The following is a 22,318-nucleotide window of genomic DNA, read 5'->3' as shown; positions in this document are numbered from 1 at the left end:
TTTAAAAATAACATTTAAGTCAAACCTGGACTACAGGGTACCCTTAAAAGAATTATGTCTATGCAATACATCACCTTATAAAGTAGTCAAGAAAGAACTGAAATAGCACTGGGCATGTTCTGCCTTGGAGCAGTCTAGCACATGACCGAACAAAACATGAATCCACTTTCTATAAACAGTGTGACAATACTTTTTGTGTCTTAAGTATGAATGTTATATGGGGATGGCCCCTTAGAAACTTTAACAGGGATCACAAAAGGCAGGAATCTACAGTTCTGACTGTCAGTGTTTAAGATAGTAATTTATTATACAAATGATGACATCCATGTAAAGAAAAAGGTAAAAAACCTAGTGCCATATAAATTTGACAAAGTAGTATGGAACAGAATCAACAAAAGAGAAGTAGGAAACCATAGTGACAATAGACAACTAGAACTAAAGGGAAAAAAATTCCTATTAGGGAAGACAAAAATATCAGGTAGAGTGTTCTGACAGAGTTCATGATGTGAAAATAGTCTCCAAATGGCAGCAGTGAAGGCCACATTAACTTTGCAGCTCCAATTAGATTGTAAGAGAGTGAAAATAAGTTGAGGAACCATATAAACCAATGTGGATGTCACCGGAATGGTTATGGTATGAAATAAAGATGAATACTCTAGCAATTAATTGCATCTGAAGACTGAAGACCACAGAGACCAGGTATGTCAATAACACTAAAATAATACACCCAACCTACCAGTTTTCAACAGAAAGAGTAGCTTACATTGCAATACACTGTGTAAAAACCAAAAAAAAGAGTTAAAAACACCCATCAGGATAGCTTTGCTATTAGTATTTAGAAGTGTAAGTTTGAATTGAAAGGATCCTTTGCAGTGCCCAAAACAAAACACTGCAGTGCTGTACTAAGTGGGTCACTGTCTCACAGAAGGATGAAATACCAATATTATTATAGCTCAAACTGGACAAAACATAAAATAGCAAGTCCAGCAATGCGTGTTAGTTACAGATATCTGCTTTAGCTATCAACTCAAATCTCTACAAAGTTTAGTTTAGATACCTCAGTAAACTTCTGGGGAAAAAACAGTTTTAGATGTGCCTTTGCTTGGTAATTAAGTCTTTATACTCCTTACTAGAAAAAAACCCAGCCTTGGGTAAGTCTAATGAAGCACCATCCTCATCTCAGTGGTTGAAAGCAAAGATGCAGTTAGTTTCCTACAACTCTTTGCTTATTGATTTATGTTGAAATTTAATTGTAGGCAACATACTTCATTTGCCTGAAACATTGACATAGGTATTGTTAATATTTCCTATGAAATTTTTATGCATCACTTGTGAAACATCTGTATTTCTGCTTTTCTACGTATTAGTTCACTTTCTTAGAAACTGGCAGAAAACAAATACTAAGTAAATTACACACCTTAAAAACAACTAAATCCAGGGAAGAATGAAGGTCAAAGAGTTTTAATATGAATTGCAGCTTTACGCTCCTGTGTGCTGTGGAACTTCACAGGATAGACTAGCCTGAATCATGAGAGAAAAATTCTCTTTAAAACTTCTGTATGTTATCATCTGCTAGAACAACTATTCACATTTTAAGAATTATCTTACTTCTAAAAATCAAGTCCATGATGTTGAACAAAATGAAGTGGAGAGCTCAGAATACTGTGGCTGAGCATTCTACTTTTGGAGGCTAAGCCTGCACACCATAGCAAATCCAGTGTAGTGATTTTCAAGTATTTTGGTCTCATTGTTTTCTATCTGCAGGTCTTAGATAAATTATTAAATGTTAAATGCTTAGTGCAAGTATTAAATGCTAAAAAGAAATCAACTTTTAGAAGTTTAACATAATCTGGATTTGTATTATATTTTATTGGCTAAAGGAGTTAAGAATTGGAGAGATGGGAGAAACTTCTAATGTATATGCTCGAATCCTGATGCCCCAGGAAAATCTCTGCATTTTTTCTAAAAAATACAGAAACTAAACAATTAAGAACTTTCTTCTGCTGTTTAATGCTTGTAACAGGTCAGAGGGTTTCTTCCTTTTGCTTTCTGTTTCTTGCAGTTACAAGTTCTGATTTATATTTCAATCACATAAGTCACATTGTAAGATGCTGTATTCACATCACGTGAACATCAGCTTCCATTCCACATGTACTGGAGAGCATGAATTACTTTGCACATTGCTAAATATATAAGTCAAGATGCTCAAATGAAATGGTTTCTCTTTTTTTTGTGGTCTTAAACCACATCATATCATTATGAATGCATTTAAGTCCTCAGAAATTCTATTCTTTTGCCAGACAGGTTACTTGAAGACATTAATACTTTATAAACAACAACTTTGGGATTCTGATGGAGACTCTTACGTTACCGTATGGCTGTTCAATACCCAGACTTCCCTGATTTCCTTAAGCTGTGGCATTTTTTGAAGAATGTGGTCTTTAAGAAGTAGAAATGCACTTAGAAGTCACTTCACAGCTATTTCCTCTTCTGCAAAGCTACATTCCTGAAATCTGTGTCTTCTACTGCCAGTTTCTTTCTTCATAGCACTACATCAAATACGCATATGGTACTTTAATCAGGAATTGAGGATTTAACATTTGCAGAAAGAAATGCGCTCAGATACAGCTGCATCACCTTCAGACTGTGAAGAGTCTACTAAAAGCTTAGCCTTTATTTGTTTGAATCACAGCTGATTTGATCTTCACCAGATGTAGAAAGAGACATTTCCTCAGTTCTAGGACGTTTTGATGCTGGGGGATTTTGAAGACTGTCATCAGATGGTAACGGCCTCTCTGAAACACACAGATAGGAATATCATTTAAGATAAATAAATCCAGATTAAGAAAGTAAATCGGTTTGCTGAATTCACAAACAATTCGGCACTCACTGAAAAAAAAAACCACCAAAAACCCTGGTTTGAGAGACTCCAACATCTGAAACAATGATGTTCTGAAAGTACAAGGGTCTTTAAAACCCACCTGTAGGACCTGGAGAACATTACATCCAAGTGAATTTACTCTTCTTCATTACAGTGTCAGCTAATGCACCCATAACTATAAAAACTGTAGTGACATATTGTCAAATAAGCACCTGTCCAAGAGCCACCACAGTGAGAACACATTTCATACTGTCAAAAATACCTTTCAAACACACCAAGACAAAGAAGCAGTTTTAGAATCTGCAACTAGGTTTAGGTTTGTGCTTGGTTGTGCTTGTGTTATAAGCTTATAACAGAAGTCTATGATGGAAAGGACTGATTGGCAAAAGACTTTGCTGGATATTAATAGCCACAAAAGCTTACCATGTTCCTGTTCTGAGGAAGGAGATATAGGAACTGTATCTGTATATGGAGAGGTTGGTGTATCTGGCTTCAGTGGAACCAAGTTTACTCTCCTTTAAAAGAGCAGAAACCATTCAATTGCTTTATAGCCATCATTTCCACAAACAATTTATTTAAAGATTTACTTCAGATAGAATCAGTTAAATTTAAATGTAGTTCAGATATATTTTACTGTGCATTTTTTCTTCTTGTTATATATTGAATAGAGCATTTTTTAGAAGTACTTTAAATACCACTAGCGATCTTTTCCACTAGAAAGTACTTTTGTGTATGTTGTATGTGGCACAATGCTTGATATCCACCTTCAGAGCACAATATCTGGGTCAAGTATTTTAAAATTAAGACTGGCTGCACTTGCTATTCCCTAGCCCCATCCACGTTAACACTTCAGATTCATAAAACTCTAGTGAATTCTTTTGCCCACTGAGGTCCACTAACTATTACTGTACATCTATTTTCTTCTGCTCTCCTCTGGATTGCACTTAAAGTGACAGAGGATTGAACCATAAAAATAGTCTTACAAGTAGCACCATGCATGATACTACAGGATAACACTCATGACCTAATCAGTTGATATGATTAATACAGTTTCTCTCATTCTCAAAAATAAAAAGATTAATTAGTTCCATCAGTCACTCCACCCTCCAGGCAGAAGTCACTTTCAACTACCTACAACCCTTTGACTTGTTAGTTCCAGTACAGATGAACACTGGTGTGTAGAAAGCTGTCATCTCCAAGATTTTTCTCTGCTGTTGTTGATGAAATCCACTACCTTGCCTTCTTATTCACCACTTCCTCCCTAGCCACCTACTAAATAAAACAGTCATACAAGAAGTTAATAGCCTTGTTTTGCTAACAAGGTCTAGATCTCCTCTAATTGCATGGTTGTCTGCTTACTGTTACACACCAGCTCAGGGTCTTCTATTGAAGGTTATTTGACAATCAATACATGGATTACAGGCAATTTCTAAAAATCTTGATCTTCACCTTAGGAAATAACCTCAATCAATGCATTAACTCCCACACTCATGGCTATGCACACTGAGGGTCTGTCTAGAATTGCACTCTTCTTAAAATATTTCTTGTCAGAAGGGGCTTTAAACAGTTCTTGTCAGCTGAAGGCTTCACGTACAGAAGATGGGACCTGAAGACAGACACCCGTTGCTGCCCTATGGACAAGGTATAATGGTCAGGTTAACTCTGCTACTGCCTCACATTTCAGACAGAAATACAAAAGCTATCTCCTGAATCCCAAATGTAAATTTTGACCTTTCAGTTGCAGTACAACTGGAACAAAAAGTTTCATGTCAAGACAGCTACCACCAAGACACAGGGCTGGGAATTTATGTCTAAACCTCAACCTTTCAATGTAGCAAAAGCATAGCTTGTCTTGGCCTTCATATTTATGACTGGAAATGGCAACATAAATCTCACCTTGGCGTCATGCTCCATGCTTGTAAAGTGTTGAAAGTAATCCTCCTGGGCTGGTTTACTTTAGTTTGCTGGCTGGCTGGCTGGCTGATTTTCCTCTCATCTGTGGATGAGACTGGAACATTTTTTATGCCAACAGGTGTGGAAGGCAAGTCCTTATTTGCAGCTGTGGGTGTTCTAGGTTGGAGGGTAGGAGTGCTGGGATCAGTGACCCTGCTGGGAGGAGTCCCCTCTGCCAGCCTAGAGCCTGGGGAAATGACTTTGTGCGACTGGCTCTTTTTCACTTTCTTCTCTGTTGCACCAGAAGTCCTGACATTTATCTGTGGCTTCTCCTTGAGTGGCATTCCCAGTTCGTCCTTCTCAAAGGTAACAAATGAACAGTATCCATCGGTGGAAGAAATAGCAAGAAAGGCTCCATCGCTGGACCTATTTGTGATATTTTTTTTTTCCATTAAGAGTAAAGGTCAGAACTTTTCTTCAACCCTCACCCTGTCCATCTATAACACATGCTGTACCTGTCTTTTCCTCCTCCCTTCCCCAAGTACATGTATACCTTTAAATAAAACTGCAGTCAAGTGAAAGACATCCAAATCAAATGAACAAAAGATCTTCAATTATGGCCTTTGCATCTGATTTAATCTCTCTGGTGTTGTCTGTGATCACTTGAATATGCTGCTGCCAGCACCTGCATGCATTTAAGCTGGCACAAAGTATGGTTCAATTGCAGGTACACAAACCTTCAGCCACAGTTTCTGAAATACTGCTGAACTCTCCTCATTCAGACCAGCAGAGCACTTCAAGCTCTCTGACTGCGCTCCTTGTGCTAAGTAGAGGCAATGCTCAGAATCACTGTGGTGCTCACCTGAACAGGCTCTTCATGCTCATTTCACCAAGTAATGTCTATCTCTCTTGATTTTCTGTTCTCTTCCACTCCCCTCCTCCTGACACACAATGGTTTTTTCCCCAGTGACTCAGCATCAATTATAACTTCTGAAAGAGGCCTCCATGTGGTCCTTAGCTTAGGTATACTGGCTAGAAAGGCATGAGAGAAGAAGCCTTGTCCACCAGAGGATTGTATCCTGATTGCAAGACTTGGGTTTAATTTTCCACTCCACTTCTGACTCCCCACATCAAGTCAGATAAATTACTTTGTCCCATATATAAAAAAAACACTAATCAGAATTGTGCAGATAAAGCAGAATTTGGCCAGGATACAGACACCTGAATTCAGAAAGATGACTTCCAAAACCTCCAAATATCTTCATTATTACCAGTTACACTGCCTGAACAATAAGTAATTTTCATGGGCATCTAATACATTAGTTTTCACAAAAATTTCCATCTGCTTGTCCCCAGGGTGCTTGCACCTTGTTTCCCAACCAATAAAGAACCATAATTCTCCGGTTTACAGGGCAAAAAAGAGGTGGCTTGCTGTTCAGACACTATGATGACAGTGACCACATGTGTGTCAAAAACAGAACATAAAAAAAATAAACCAAGACACAAGATTTTGTGCAGAACTTCAACATGTAAAAAGGACATTTCCCCCATCACAACAAATCTTAAGAAAGTAACAATCACCTACCACGAAATGTCACTCAGGGTGTGATAATGTATGTTAGAAACATAACCGAAGGGGAAGGACTGCTCAGTATCATAAAAAAGCACAGAATCTTCTGAAGCAACAGCAAACACCAATCGATAGGGCAGATTAAATAGAGCAGATGATTTCTGACTGATTTCATCTAGAATGCAAAGAAGTGAACACATTGAGAATTCTCCCTTGCATTCACTGGAAGGTAATAACTGCACCAGCTTAGTCATGAATCTAAATAAAGATTACATTATCAATCAGTATCAAGATAACGGCTAAGAAGATAGCACTTCTATAAAACGTAAAGTTTAATGTCAAGCACTAACATTTCTGTTGCCTAAAGTCTGCCCTCTATTGTATTAGCTGTAGAGAAAAATTGGCAGAAGCTTTGTCCATCTGGATTGCTGTTATTTTGTTTTGTAAAGTTTGTCATATATTCTCCAGTTGAAATTTTTCAGCATATTTATATGAACTTTAGTATTGAAGTCCAAACACACACACCTTAGGATACAGTGTAAATCAAGGTCACGACAAATTTATACCACCATGTTATATTCTGTATTACTCAGTCAAAATAATGGATTCAGCTCCATTTGTGTTATCTTGGGTTCAGCTCCTAGCTAGTCTTTCCATTGCATCATTAGCTCTTAGTAAGGGCAGATTATTCCAACTTTCACTGGAAGCTGAGTGCTAGCTAGCTGCTTTCTGAAATTCCTAGCATATAGAGCTCCAGTTCTATGATTATGAAAGCTGTGCACTCAAACTGACAGGCCATTAACATAATGTGAGGTACTCACATTTATAGATTTCTAGACTATCCTAGATTTTCACTTTTCTAGATGTATGTTGCAGAAACTAAACACTCAGTTTAGAGGAGCTACAGAGACCAACAGCAGACACTCATCTCCTTACTCTGGATTACAATGGATCTGAAGATTATGATAAAAATACAGAACACAACAGGTAATTTCTAAATCCTGTAAAGAATACTACAAATTGACCCTCTAAAGAAAGGAGCAAAGCTCTGCCTCTTCACCAGAGTAAGACCAGTCTTGTTAAAATATAAACACTCGCAGACCCACTAGGATCACAGTAAGGCTGGATTTCAATCTCCAGGTAAGTTCTCATGCAATTTCATACAATCCCTTCCCCACCTCAGAACTCCTGTTCTGGCCAGCACTGCTTCAGGTGTGGCTTCCTTGAATAAACATCAACAGTTGTTGCAAACTACACCAACTCTGGTGCTTCTGTGATGTGGGTAGTTGAGACTAACAGAAAATATTTCACTGGGTTGCTCCTTTAGTGCCAAGCCAAGTTTATTTACTTTTACGGTTTTTTTTTAGGCTTTACTTACTCTTACTCACACAAAACGATTAAAAGTTAAAGAAAGATATTAAATGGTGTTTCTGTAGCCTAAAAGGCCAAATAAGAACATTTATCCGTTATATCAAAAGCTACTCACAAGATACTTAAGGTGAATTCAGGGTTTTAGAATCAGGAAACAGCTTCTAAGATGTGGTACAACACTATCTTAATGGAATGTTAAAAGGCTAGGGCATAAAACAGTCAACAGCCACATTGGCCTTTTCACATATTTGCTGTAAAATCATACTCCCTGAAGGATTTACAGTACCTTTATTAAATGCTCGTCTCAACTCAAAGTAGACTGGGCAGCAGCGAACAGCAAGAGTTGCCTTTCCAGGACATGGCAGGTGACCCACAGGCCTTTTATAAAGAATCAGTATTTCAGAAAACAGCATTTATTTTTTTTTTTAAATAAAAAGATATTTTGATCTTTAATATTAAACTCTACCTTTTAAGATTGTTTCTGGAGAAAACATACGTCGTGTTTGTTACGTTTTCTCCTGATTCAACACAGCCAGCTGCAAAAATAAAGGTTAAAACATTACTCATCAACTCAAAAAGGTACTGAGTACACACTTTATATCCATAAACATTCTATTTCTCAGGAATTAGGCTTGTCAGCTGGGCAAGAGCTGTGCAACCTGAACACAACCTAAAAAGGCATCCCAAATATTTATTTAGCACTGGTTTTGTTTCCCTTATATATTTTCCCCTCAAAGCTTCTTTTTGATGTTGCCAGACATCTATAAAAGCAGTGCTTATATGGGCAAACTGATCCCCTCCTTGCAATGTTATTTTTACTATGACTGCAGAATGTTCTTAAGAAAGGATACAAACAAAGAGAGACCAGGCAAAAGAAACCACTCATTCTTCTTCAGTTCTATTTTAACAGAGCTGTATTGTTGCAATTTACATGTTTCAGGTCAGAAAAGTGCCATTAATATAATTTTTATCACAGAAGAAAGTTGATGTTCTGGACTGCTAACGGAAGAGTATTGTGGAGTCTCTATTTTCTTCAACAGGAAGAAAAAGGAATGGCACAATTAAGATAAATAAGCATCCCTCAGCAGTTTGAAAGCAATCCTGATGCACAATCAAACCAGAGCTTAACAGATACAATGTAAGTTATAGTACACATTCTTACATACCTGGAGTGAGTAAATAGGAGCCATCAGGAGTAAAACTGAGCCTGCGGAAAAATGACTTCATGCTGTCATCATGAAACATCCGATAGCTCCTAGCCTGTAACATTGAAAATGTGATTGTGTAAAGTGCCATGAATATGTCAACTGAGATTCAAGGGAGAAAAAACATCCAGTTGTACAATCCAACCTGATGGAACTTTTAAAATAAAATGTAAATGTTTTAAAAACCATGGCTCCTTCAAACCCACTTTCTGCTGTGCTATAAATTCTTCACAGCTAAGAAAAATAGTCCTTGATCCCTCTTCAGCTACTAATCAAAACACTCCGAGAGCAGTCACATTAGACCAGTAACCAAAAAATAGTAATAACCTGGAGAACATTATTTAACAGTCAACATAAAGCCTGTTCCTTAGGCATTTAATTTTAACTCTAGTATTAGAGGTTTAAAGAGAACTTCTATAATGGCAAAACACCCTCTCTCAGGCCTGTTCTTTAGTCTCTACAAAACTGTTACAAATGTTTTCATAAAAAAAGAAAAGGAATAGAAAGAATTAAAAAGGTTATAGCCAGCTTGGAGGTGTTATTTTACTATCACTCAGAACTGTTTGGGGGAAAAAAAAAAAAAACTCTTTGTTTTCCCTCTTAGGGTTGGAATTTCCTAAATTTTCCCTATTTCCTATTTTTCCTAAAATTCAGGCAACCTTTTTGAAAATTTCAGGCTGCTGACTTTAAAATATTATTGCTATGTCATATTCATTAATAAACTTACAGCTACTGACAGACATGTCTGAAGTTTTTCCTATTAAGAATTCACTATACATACTATTTTTTCCACACTATTTTTAACATTTACAACCAAAGACATTGTGCTACTACTTTAATCAGCTGAACTTGCAAGAGATCAACAGTAGCAGGCAGTGTTCGTTCTTAGTCACTACTGTCACGTTCAAGGAAACCTGAAGTGGTCTGTATTTACAAAATGCAAAAATGAGATAGAGACAAAACTATCTGATATACAGATTACTTGAATGGAAAATATTTGCCCATTTGGTTTTATAGAATAGAACAACTCATATTAAATAGCATCCAGCACATTCCCCAGTACCATTAGTAGCAGAACAACATACCTCTCCTTCGGCTCCTGATCCAGATGGCATTTTGGTAACATTGAATGCTACACGCTTAGTTTGTGTGTTGTATACCCGCAGGATCCTACATGGTGGAGAGCACAGTTAGCTATGAACAGCTTCCTTTCACCCCAAGTTTCACATAACACGACATGACCTCACTTCTGAGTCAGGACCGCCAAATATAAATGACAATTACACCTTAATTATAACTCTCTTCATGACACCCCACCGGGAGAACATGTTTTGATGGCTAAATAACCAATGAATCACTGATAATTATTTGACTCAATAAGGTTTGTGAAGTACCAGCATATGCATTCATGGAGGAATTAGTGGACAGCAAATGGCCACACCATTCCTACCTGTGCTGTAGTAGCCAGCATGTTCCTGCGGAGTGGGAACTCACCTCAAAGACAATTCACTACATCTCTATGCTTTGGTTTTCTTTGGAATAAATGAAAACTGGAGAACACCTCTGTACAGAACTTTGGAACTTCCCTGACTTCATCTCACTAAAAAAGCAGATAGCTGAAGCAAACTCAACTGCTTGTCCCACCACCTCCTCCTTTCTGTCACCTCTAACCTTCACTGAGTTATGTTGGTTTGTTAGGTTGGCAGAAAACCAACCTAACACAAAAACCAGACAGCCTTCTGATGATTTAATGTGCTAAAACAGCTCCACAAAGAATCCTGGACAGAGCTAGGAAGAGAAAATAGAAAGTGATGCTGTTGCAGACAGTTTGAGACAGTTGTGGAACTTCTGGCTCTGGATGTCACACAGCTAAGCTGGTCTGCCAAAATGGGAAAGAGGTCTCCCCATCCCGGGCTGGCAACTGCCCAGTCCCGGCAACTGGCCTGGCTCCTGTTAGACCCTCACTGATCTGATGCTATTCACTAACCTTGCAGTAAAACATCTGAAACCTGAGGGGGTGGGATATTTCCCCTCTTCAGATTAGTTCATGCTCTTGCTTGTGACTTCACTCCAAGAAAAACTTGTGCATCATTCTATTACTTGTGTTTCAGTGGTTCATTTTAATAAAATCACAAAAATCTCTCATAACCGATTATCAGAAGACGGAGGCTCATAATGACCTAGTCACCAATAACTTAGCATTTTTCTGAGACTATTGCAAATCTTAAATCAAAACTACTTTTCCACTATTACAGCAATTTTCTTTGCAGTGGGTGCCAGATGACATGCATTTATTAGCCATCTGCAAACCCCTTCAGAGCAGCACACATGCCCTAAACAGTTTAAGCTCACTCAAAGTTCTGACAAGGGCCAAGTTTATGAAGTGTGTGTTTAGCTTTCCCAATGACATCACTTACAAAACTGTTGGAGATGGAGGGAGCAAGAGGGTAAAAGGAAGATATTAGTGGAAACACATTTTAACTGATTTCTTAACCTGTTTATAACTTTCTGTAAAATGACAAGGATGAACTTATTAGCTCATTAACAACCAGAGCATGCAGCACTCTCTTAAGATGTATTTGGTATCTCTAATGACCAATACCATGAAAACTTATTTCCTGAAGAAAAATTTCTACAAAAGTTTATGTAAGCTTATTTGATGCTTAGAGAGGACACTCAGACTTCAGGAAACATTTACCACAAGCAAAAGATTAACTAAAGTATCATTTTACTTTCACATCAACCTTCTTACACAACAATCAGAATAAAACTAAAAGAAAAGTCACATTTATCCTGTACACTTGTTTTTAATTCATCCTCAAGTACAGATGAATACTAAGGCAAAACACTTAAACCAACAGCTCACCTATCACAACTCAGAGTTGCAATGTACTGGCCTAGAGGATCCCAGGTTATTCCTTGGACGTAACTCTTGTGTTCATTTAATATTGAAACCTTCTGTCCTACAATTACAACAGTTTTCAGATTGTAAATTCAAATGTGCTTTAAAACATTTCTTCATTTCAGAAATAAAGACAAAGCGTTTCAAAATGTAGAGAAATAGTTTTTTTAAACATACAAACTGTTACATTGATGGTACCGGTAAGAATATCAGAAATAGTTGCTTTATTTTTAGAATCTTCACAAGTACAGGAAATAGTGACATGCCAATTTAAGGCTTGTTTCCCTACAAACTAACTCTGATAAGCAGCTTGGCTTAGGCATCAAACATGCAAGATGAGTATATTTCAAAACAGAAGTATTTCAAAACCTTTGTGATTTAGAAACAACTTTTCAGGCAGGTCTAGAATACTGTTCAACAGCTAACTGAATTTGGCTGAATACTGAGCCAGAAATTCCAGTGTTAAAACATAACTTCCAGCTGCATAAACTCACCTACTCTGCTGAGCAGGCACTGAAAAAAATACACTACACATGCTGAGTGACGCTTACACATGGGCAGCTTTCACAAACAATTCTATAGCAGTGCTAACTCATGTTCTTCCACAGCTTATTCTGTCATGAAGATCCCTCAAAGGCAGGAGCTCTCTGATGTTCCACAGTTGGATGTCTCAGATTCAAAGTATTGTGATGAGGCAAAGTTACAGATAATTCTCATTAGATACTCTCTTTTGAATACTAGTGACAGATGGGCTTTTTCCTATTAGTTAAGTGTTGTTTTGTTGTAAAGAAACACTATATAAGATTACAAGTTTCAAAGACAATCACTCTTCGAAAGGATTATACAAGGCCATGATGCATAATACCGAAAAGTCCTTCTGGTGCAGTATTCTGTCTCTGACTGTGGCCAAGAACAGACACCTAAGGAAGTGTGTAAGAACAGACCAAACGCATAATGATATTTCTACAGGATACCCTGTAAGCTGCCAACAGTTTGTACCTCAAGGACTTAAGCCATTGATGTTCTCTTTGTACTGAACAGCCCTATGGATTTTTACTATTCATATTCTTCCAGCCATTTTTTAAAAAAACATGCAAACTTTTAGCCTGGCTATTACTGTAAGCTATCCTTGAAACTCTTTCCTCTCATGTACCTACAACTTCGATCACAGAGCCTGTATTTTCCAGTAATAGCTTCTTACTTCCAATTTACTAGTTGTGTCTCTGCCTAGAAGACACAAAATGCCCTCTATGGAATTGTTTGCTAAAAGCAAGCAGTGAGAATGGGAGACATTACACATAAGTAACATATCACCTTAAGAGGCCATACAGGTTTTTTTAGTAATAATTCTAATAGATACATCCCTCTAAAGCCGTTACAAGCAGTCCGAGATGCAAGAGACATTTGGTCACAATGCCCCTATACATACTTACGCTCTAAGCACACACACTCTTAATTGAACATTCATGTATTTATGGTAAAGCCTTTTGGAATGAGTATATGTGACAGTTCGGGTGGGAGAGGCATTAAGCACCCAAACCAAGAACACAAAAAATGTCAGCAGCAGAACATTTGTATTTTTGTGTGTGCGTGCACTGAAAAATTAACCTAGATTCTACCTTATTTTTTTTAATTAGACACTAAATATTAGAAATGTGAGATAAAAGGTTAACTTTAGACAAAGTTAGGTACTTCCACATTAAATTAAAAGTGAAAGTAATGATTACACTGCTAATAAGAAAACATCAAGCCATTGTAAAGCAACCTAACCTACTGGTTACTATGAGAACTTCTATAGATGCGCCTTTCTTGGAGAATGCAAGCAATCCCACTGCAGTGGGATGAGAATGAACACAAGTGTTTTGACTAATGGAGCCTAAAGAAAGGTCACATCTTGCAAAACAGAGCCTGTATCCCATACTTGCTTCCCATTTTTTACCTAGGTAGTCAGTTACGTGATACCAGTCAAGTTTTGTTTGTTTGCTGGGGTGTAGGGTGGAGTAAGTCATATGCAAGCTGCTTGTGCAGGAGTTTGAGGGAAAAAAAGTTGGGTGAAGTTTATTACCTGAATATTCCAAGGTGAAGGGATTACTTATGTGTAAATTTTGCTGGCCTGAGGGTATCTTTATATGCTGGGCTATTTGCCTCACAATCCCAGAAATCTAGCCATCACCAACAAAAAATGCTTTCAACTCTGTTGGCAAACACCATGAGGCACTTCCACCAGGGCTGGAGACACAAGTGATAAACATAGCATTTACCTTTATTGACATCCCACATTATAGCTGTGTTATCTACAGAAGCAGATGCCATGTAATTTCCATCTGAGGTCCAACAAATATCATAGACATCTTCTAAGTGGCCTCTAGAAGCCAGAAGAGAAGAAACCAATTATTAATTTAAAAATTAACAGCTACATGTAAACACAAGTTTTCTGCATTCTTAGGTTAAAAAAAAAAAAAGAGGCAAATACAGTATCACCGAAGTAAAATGAACAGCATGAATTTCAGCATTTAAAAAAAACCTTTCATGTTCAGAAGATGGTAGAACATTTTAAAAAAGGACATCCTGCTTATATTTAAAATAAGCCTGCCTTTTCAACAGGTCTTTTTCAGACAATGAAAACCCCACATTTGAAGTCATTTATGAATTAGTATCCAGAGATCCGGAAACCAACATTTCTAGGATTTGTAGAAACAGAAAATAAAACACTACACCAAAGTAATTAGGAAGTGTCACTATTCAAGAAAACTTTCTTGCATATTTATGGGTTTCATGAAAGCAGTAAACAAACATGCATACTCAGCAGAACCACATGAAACACAGAAAATTAAGGTGGATTTAGATACAGTTGAACAAACACTGCAAGATATTCAGAATCACCTAGAAGGGCTTCATCAAAAAAATTTTTATTGTTTGTCATTTGAAGACTTCGCATACAGTGTGGTAACTTTAATAATAAATATTTGCAACATCTAGTTTAGGGAAGGGTGATCAGGTTTGTTTGTTTGCTTTAAGAGATTAACTCTAAATGTTCCTAAAGGATCATGCTGGTTCTTCAAGAAATCCCCTAGCACTTTTGAAACTGTTCTCACAAACCTCAGCAGCTGAAAGGAATATATCAGTTACAGACAGACTTATTCTTTTTGTAAACAAATTTAAATTCTTGATGTTTTTATTAGCATACAGACAGAGACCAAAACTTTTAACAGATACTACACAGAAGGTGAGGCAGTTATATATACTGCACATTCAAAATGCATTTCCGAGTCCAGAACCACTAATTTCTTTCAGTCTTCAGCTGAGAGTGAGAACAGAACACTGTTGTAGTTCAACTGCCAGCGGTGGTTTGATGCCTCAGCCACTATCAGCTAATACTTACTTCGTCTTAGCAGGCACAGTATGCATATTTTATCTTACACTTGAAACAAAAGCTGTATAATGTGGTAGCTTTTTGACTATTAAAACGCACTAGTTGAAAAAGATTGGTCAAGCCTCACAGCTATCATCTGGCAAAAGTGCCTAAATCATTTTATCTACTGATGCTTTTTCCTTTAATAATGATCAAAATTTCCACTATAAACCTAGTAAATAAAACATCACATTTACTTTATATATCTCTGTGCTAAACTTTAAGTGACTGCAAATCTAGGAACCAATTTCAATGCACATCAGTTATGTGACATAAATGCCCAATCTTCTGCCTTAACAGAAGATGTAAGTTGGCACTGTATCAAAAAAAAGTTAAATACAATAAACGGATGAGTATCAAAGCAAACAAATTTTAGAGAGCATTGAAGTTTTACATACACTGAACAGAAGACTGTACCAGATGATAAAAGCCACCGGGGAACCAAAAACACTGAACAGAAAACAAACTCATAAAATATTAAGCTACCTTAGAGTTTTAACGACTGTCCAGTTCTCCTTGTTGAGCTGAGCTTCATCTTCATCCTGAAAAACTAACGGTTCCAACTCTTTGCTGTCATTCAGCTTCCACAATAAAATAACAGCATCTGTAGAAGAAATCATATGAAGCTTCTTTCTTTCCCATCACTGTTTTGTTAATGCATTACATTTAGTTCAACATTATAATTATCTTGTGTAAGACGCAAGAAAAGCAGTTCTCACCATCTCCTCCAGATGCTAGGATCTCACCACTTGGAGAGAAGCGCACAACATTTACTGCTTTGGTATGGCGGGCGAGGTTGGACAAAAATTCCACAATTGCTTTTCCATCTGGTCCTTTTTCCACTTTCCATATCTAGTTACAAAAGCATTACAGACAGTTTTCAGGACCAAGATGTAATATATATGCACCACTTCGGTAATATACAATTTGCTCCTTGGGCTGTCATTCTGAACTTATTATCTGAAACTTTCAGAGCTAAAGCTGCAGTTGCACCCCAACTCCCTCTGTGAGGTACAGCTGTGTACTGGGTCTATGTGGCAAGGTTTTGGTAGCTGGGGGAAGCTTCAGGGGTGGCTTCTCTGAGAAGACACCAGAAGCTGCCCCCATGTTGGACAGAGCCAGTTCCAGCCAGCTCCAAGGCTGTCCTGCTGCGGGCCAAATGTGAGCCCATCAGTGATGCTCATGGCGCCTCTGTGATAACTTATTTAAGTAAAGGTAAAAAACACTGCATGGCAGCTGTGAGAGAGGAGTAAGAAAAACGTGAGAGAAACAGCCCTGCAGACACCAAGGGCAATGAAGGAAGGAAGAAGGTCTCCAGGTGCTGGAGCTGAGATTCCCCTGCAGCCCCTGGAGAAGATCATGGTGACACAGGTTGTCCCTCTGAGCCAATGGAAGTCCATGCTGGAGCAGACATCTACACTGCAGCCTGTGGAGGACCCCATGCTGGAGTAGGTGGATGTGCCCAAAGGAGGCTGCAGCCTGTGGACAGTCCATGCTGGAACAAGCTCCTGGCAGGACCTGTGAAGAGGAGCCCATGCAGAAGCAGTTTTCTGGCAGGAACTGTGACCCAGTGGGGAACCCACACTAGAGCAGTCCATTCCTGAAGGACTGCACGCCATGGAAAAGACCCATGGTGGAGCAGTTCGTGAAGAACTGCAGCCTGTGGGAAGGACCATATTGGAGAAGCTTGTAAAAGACTGTCTGCTGTGGGAGGGACGCCACACTGCAGCAGGGGCAGAGCGTGAGGCGGAAGGAGTGGCAGAGACAATGTGTGATGAACTGACCACAACCCCCATTCCCTATTGCCCGCGCCACTGGATGGGAGGAGGTAGAAGAGTCAGGAGTAAAGTTGAGCCTGGGAGGAAGGGAGGGATGAGAGGAAGCTGGTTTTAGTTTTGTTCTTATTTCGCACTATCCTACTCTGTTATTAACCGGCAATAAATTAAATTAATTTCCCTAAGTTGAGTCTGTTTTGCCCATGACAGTAATTAGTAAGTGATCTCCCTACCCCTCGACCCATGAGCTTTTCCATTGTATTTTCTCCCCATCCAGCTGAAGAGGGGGAGTGATAGAGCAGCTTGGTGGGCACCTGGTGGCCAGCCAAGGTCAACTCACCACAAGTTGTAATCATACGGCAGTATTTTTTTAGTCTGATGAAATATATTACTGAGTATTTCCAATAAATTAAAAAAACCTCAACCAAACACATAACACTTCTCTCTTCATTCACTGACAACCTCTAGCTTCAAAGGTATTCAACAAGCCTATAAATACAATTATTCAATAGCATGGAATTAACAGTATCTTGTTAGCAAATCTGTCAACCAAAAACTGTAACAGTGATAACTATAGGAGAAAAAAAAAACGTATTAGCTCTCTTCAGAAGTCTGAGCAATTTGAAGAGTTTTGCAGTATACCCTAAACATCAATAGATTTACTCATTTCAAACAGATGGTATGAGCAAGAATTATAACAACTCCAGTTCCCCACTGATCATAACCATGGCATTAAGATAGTTGCATGGTATGGATATTTTTCCAGAAATGCTGGCTTAAGGAATTCCTGATCCCACTTGTTCTTGATTTTTCAGCGCTTAATGATGCCACTACTACTGCTCTACTTGTACACTGGTTCAGCCATGAGAACAGCACTGTTATGTCCCTATATAGCAGGACTAATGCCACAAGATAGCTAACTCCCATTATATGTTTGCTGTGGTTTAAGCCCAAAGGGCAACTGAGCACCATGCAGCTGCTCGCTCACTCCTCCCCTCCCAGTGGGATGGGGGAAAAATATAACAAAAGGCTCAGGGATCGAAACAAGGACAGGGAGGGATGACTTACCTGTTATGGTCATGGGCAAAAGACCGACTTGACTTGGGAAGAAAGAATATCAGTTTAATTTGAACACCACCACCACCAATTCATCAATCAGAGTAGGACACTGAGAAATACAACCATGTCTTAAAAACACCTTCCCCTACTCCTCCCTTCTTCCTGAGTCCGGTTTTGCTCCCGATTTCTCTACCTCCTGCCCGCAAGGGTGCAGGGGATGGTGGTAGTGGTCAGTTCATCACATGTTGTCTCTGCTGCTCCTTCCTTCTTAGGGGAGGACTCCTCACACTCTTCCCCTGCTCCACCATGGGGTCCCTCTCATGGGAGCCAGTCCTCCATGAACTTCTCCAACATGAGTCCTTCCCACGGGCTGCAGCTCTCCCCAAACTGCTCCAGCGTGGGTCCCTGCCGCAGGCTGCAGTCCTCCCAGCAACTGACTGCTCCAGCATGAAATTCCCTCACAGTCCCGGCCTTCTTTGGGCACAGCCACCTGCTCCTGTGTGGGGTCCTTCATGGGCTGCAGGTGGGCATCTGCTCCACCGGTGACCTCCAAGGGCTGCAGGGGACAGCCTGCCCTCTCGCCACGGGCTGCAGGGGGGGTCTCTGCTCTGGCACACCTCCCTCCCCTCCTCCTTTTCCTCTTCTTCAACTGACCTGGGTGTTAGCATAGGTATCTCCCTCACCACTCCTCCTCCTCTCAGTTCCCCTTCTTAAATGTTATCACAGAGGCACAGCCACTGTTGCTAACTGGCTCAGCCTTGGCCAGAGGCAGGTCTGACTTGGAGCCAGGGAGCTTCGAGAAGCTTCTTACAGGAGCCACCCCCATAGCCCCCTCCCCTGCTACCAAAACCCTGCCACACACAAACCAAATACAGTGTTTCAATAATCTGTTCTCTTATGTCAAAGATGAATGAAATTTTTCTGGTCCTAAAATATGTGTATGTATAAATATGACTTAAATATATATTCAGTAACCTATATATACAGCCAAAATCCCTGAAATGCATACACCATCAGGTAAGAAGACAATTTGCCAGTAAGGAAGGGAAAAGTTTTGGCTGAGGCTACTGGAATAAACCCCTCATTTTTATATGACGTTTATCCCATTCACCATCTCCAAAAGAAAGAGGTATTCTAACCCTGCACATATAACAGCAGCTACCATTCATAATAATTTGCTAATACATTAAGAAATATTGTCATATTTCACAAAATACTGCGCTGAGAATCCTGAGGAAATCTGAATCCAATCCAAGCATTCCAAATTTAAGTATAAATCTGAGCTTTACAACTCAATTATCTGCTAAAACGGAGCATTTCCCTATTCAGAAGAAAATGCAGCAGTAATACAAAAGAAAACCTTATTCTTTTTCTGTGCCTATTGCACTGGTAGTAAAACCTTATTACAATATTTATTTCTTCTTCAAATAGATGATGGAAGCCTGACAGGACATAAGCAGGCTGAAAAGATAATTAAAATGTAAGATTACCATGCAAAGACAGATAAATAGACAGACAGATGCATACACACATAGCAGAGAACCTACATGAATTCTTTGCATTGGAGTTCATTACTAAGGAGCACAAGGAGGATCCCAGGTTGGAACCCTTCTTTATTGCAGGATAAGTTTGAGGAACTGTCTCACATTGTAGATATTTTAGTAAACAAGCAAAAAAAGCTTTTTAGAGGAAATGACCAGGCCGATATACTGAAGCAACCTACAGGAACTCAAAGATAAAAAGGACAGCCCAGCAGTGATGGGTAAGCTACTCTGTTTCACTCTCACCTCCAAAAAACAGGGGAGGTAAATGTGTCAGTTTTTCAGAAGTGCTCTAATGGTGACCCAGGAAAACTCTGACCCCCATGTCTACCTTCCATACAGAGAAGCTGTTAAATAAATAAATAAATAAATTCACTTTATTTCTCTGCAAAGGAAATTGTGCCTCACTCGGTCGTTAACTTTATTTGACTAATATCCAGATAAAAAGAATACGGTTCACCCAGTGCACTCAATTTCCCAGAGCTTTACAACTAAGGCTAAGGCTTTTAGAGAAACCAAGAGATCACTGAACAATGGGGACGGTCCTCACGTATGTTACGAACTTAGAAGATAGTAAACAACTGCCTGATTTTGCAAAGGTGAATCCTACAGCTGCATCTTTTGGGGCTTGTGCTATTCAACATTTTCATAAGTGACTCTCAAAAGGATGAGCAACTGATTAACAAAGTTTGCTAGCACCAATACAAAATTGCTTAGGAGAGATGTATCTGAAGCTGAGTGAAAAGGACTGTAGGAAGACCTCATACTGTTGAGTGACTACTTATGAAATGGCAGGTAAAATTCAACTTTGATAAACATAAAGAAACTAAACCCAGTTGTTTCTCACTAACCCACGAGACTGTGCCCTAAATTAGCAGTTACTACTCAGGAATATCACCCAACAGTCAATGAAGATAATTTCCTAAAAATAACAGTTCAACACTCAGCAGCAGGACTCAAGGACAGTATGCAAGAAGAACAGTCATTCTGTGTATAGCTGTACAATCTCATACTCTTTCCCTAAACCATCCACCACAAGCGTCATGTACTGACTGGCCAATAGTCTAATACCGTGGATAACAGGCCATTCCATGCTCTGCACAGTGCTACAAAACCAAAACAAACAGGTTTGACACTTACTCTAACAGCTGTGTCCACACCTGCTGAGGCCAGTCGATTGATCTTCTCATCAGCTCCATGTTGGAAGTCTAAGCTGTACACAGGCTCCTTATTATGCCACGCTATTTCACAAGTGATGACCTTCATGTTTGCTGAAGAAAAAAGAGCAAATACCAGATAAATTCTTGTTTCTTATGACAAAGGCAATCAAAGTAAATGCAGATTTCACAAGCACCGCAGACAGATCCCAGAACAACTTCACTGCAGAAACTGACCGGATGGTTTAAGGAAGACCACTTCTAAACACTATGATTTATTATGGCTGAAACGTCTCTCAGTGGAATTAAATGTCGTGACAGAAGCACAGGACAGGTTACGATAAACAGCAAATCCCGGGGGGCAGACGCCGCAGCTTTTCCCTCCCAGCCCCCGGGGGGCGCCTGCACCGCCTTGGCCCCCCCGGCCCTGTCCCGGCCCAGCTCCTGACGGGACGAGCCCCCGCCGGGCCGCGCCACACCGGCGCGACCCGCATCCCCCAGCCCTCGGGACAGCGGCTGCTGCCGTACCAACGGCGAGGCGCCGGGAAGCCGGAACAACAGAAAGGCACGAAGGCCCCGGCGGGGGCAGGAGGAAGGCAGAGGCGCCGCTGCCCGCAGCCGCCCCCGGGACGGCACCGCTACCGGGGCCCGCTGCCCCAAAGCCCCGGGGGCCCCGAAAACCGCCCCCGGGCCGCAGCGGCCCGGCGATGCCCGACGCCCCGAGAGGACCAGCCACGCGAACCCCAACGCGCTCGCTAGCGACAGCCCCGCCAGCCCCGAAGCGAGCTCCCCGCCACTTCGTACCCTCCCTTCCCGCCCACAGACAGACAGACAGACAGACAGACCGACCGACCGGCCGGCTCCCGCTGCGGCTCCTCTCCCCGCGGCACGGCGGGGCCCCGCCCGCCCCCACTAACGGCCGGGGGGCGCCCCCCAGCCCCTACCTGGGGCGCCGTGCGGCCTGGCCCGGCTCCAGCGCGGGCGCCCGTTTCCCGCCCCGGCCCGCCCCCGCGCCTGCGCGCGGCCTCCCCGCCTCCCGCTGAGGCGCGACCGGCGACGCGGCAGCGCCCCCTGCCGGAGGCGGGAGTGGCCACAGGCGGTTCCCGAGTCGGCCCCCCCGCCAGGGGCAGCCCGGTGGGACCGGGACCAGCGGACTCGTTCCCTTCCCCCCCCTTCCCCCCCCGGTTTCGGGTCTCGGTTTGTTGCAGGCGGGTGGTTGGTGAAGGTGCCTGCGCCGCCAGAGAAGCACCTGGCAGCCCGCCTCCCCTCCCCGGAACAGCAAAAACGGGTCCTGGGGGGTCGTGAGGGGAAGCGCCCGAGCTCTGCCGTGTTGCCCTCTTGGCTAGGATGTTCGCCTGCGTTTGCTGCTGGCTAGGAGGTGTTTGCCTTGCCTGCCCTAAGCTTGCTTCCAATTAAAAAACCTCACAGAGCCAACAAAACCAAACCTAAGAAAGCCCAATGCTCTCCCACTTCCCCAAAGAAAAAAGGCCTTGCAGTGCTTGAGATGTTTTTACATTTAGCCTGATCAAAGGGCAACCAATCCCCCAAATTC

General features: G+C 40.8%; 1 protein-coding gene across 2 annotated transcripts; it reads right to left on the bottom strand.

Moving 5' to 3' along the window:
- Positions 1-280: 280 nt before the first annotated feature.
- On the bottom strand, positions 281-21,760 carry CHAF1B (chromatin assembly factor 1 subunit B). 2 transcript variants are annotated; one of them, XM_074858308.1, is made up of 14 exons: positions 21,711-21,760; positions 20,750-20,880; positions 15,954-16,086; positions 15,721-15,838; positions 14,084-14,187; positions 11,787-11,883; positions 10,006-10,090; positions 8,882-8,975; positions 8,182-8,251; positions 8,002-8,093; positions 6,360-6,519; positions 4,778-5,200; positions 3,305-3,396; positions 281-2,795 (listed from the first exon to the last, which is right to left on the bottom strand). In XM_074858308.1, the coding sequence occupies exons 2-14, from the start codon at positions 20,873-20,875 to the stop codon at positions 2,674-2,676; spliced, it is 1,716 nt and encodes a 571-aa protein (XP_074714409.1). In that variant the 5' UTR covers positions 20,876-20,880; positions 21,711-21,760; the 3' UTR covers positions 281-2,673. The 2 variants fall into 2 exon arrangements, with proteins under 2 accessions (XP_074714409.1, XP_074714410.1); XM_074858309.1 differs by lacking the exon at positions 21,711-21,760 and adding an exon at positions 21,004-21,040.
- Positions 21,761-22,318: the final 558 nt, after the last annotated feature.

Source organism: Strix uralensis, chromosome 2 (assembly GCF_047716275.1).
Source record: "Strix uralensis isolate ZFMK-TIS-50842 chromosome 2, bStrUra1, whole genome shotgun sequence".
Taxonomy (NCBI): Eukaryota; Metazoa; Chordata; class Aves; order Strigiformes; family Strigidae; genus Strix; species Strix uralensis.
The sequence above is the reverse complement of the archived record's forward strand: the minus strand, read 5'-3'. Positions and strand labels throughout refer to the sequence as shown.

Bases quoted from the DNA above. Each gene is read 5' to 3' on its own strand.
- CHAF1B (XM_074858308.1), bottom strand. From the start codon at position 20,875: ATGAAGGTCATCACTTGTGAAATAGCGTGGCATAATAAGGAGCCTGTG. The intron at 14,188-15,720 runs GTAGCTTAATAT...TCTGGCTTCTAG, and splicing joins ACAGTCGTTAAAACTCTAAG to AGGCCACTTAGAAGATGTCT. The intron at 3,397-4,777 runs GTGAGATTTATG...GCTCTTTTAAAG, and splicing joins GCATGGAGCATGACGCCAAG to GAGAGTAAACTTGGTTCCAC.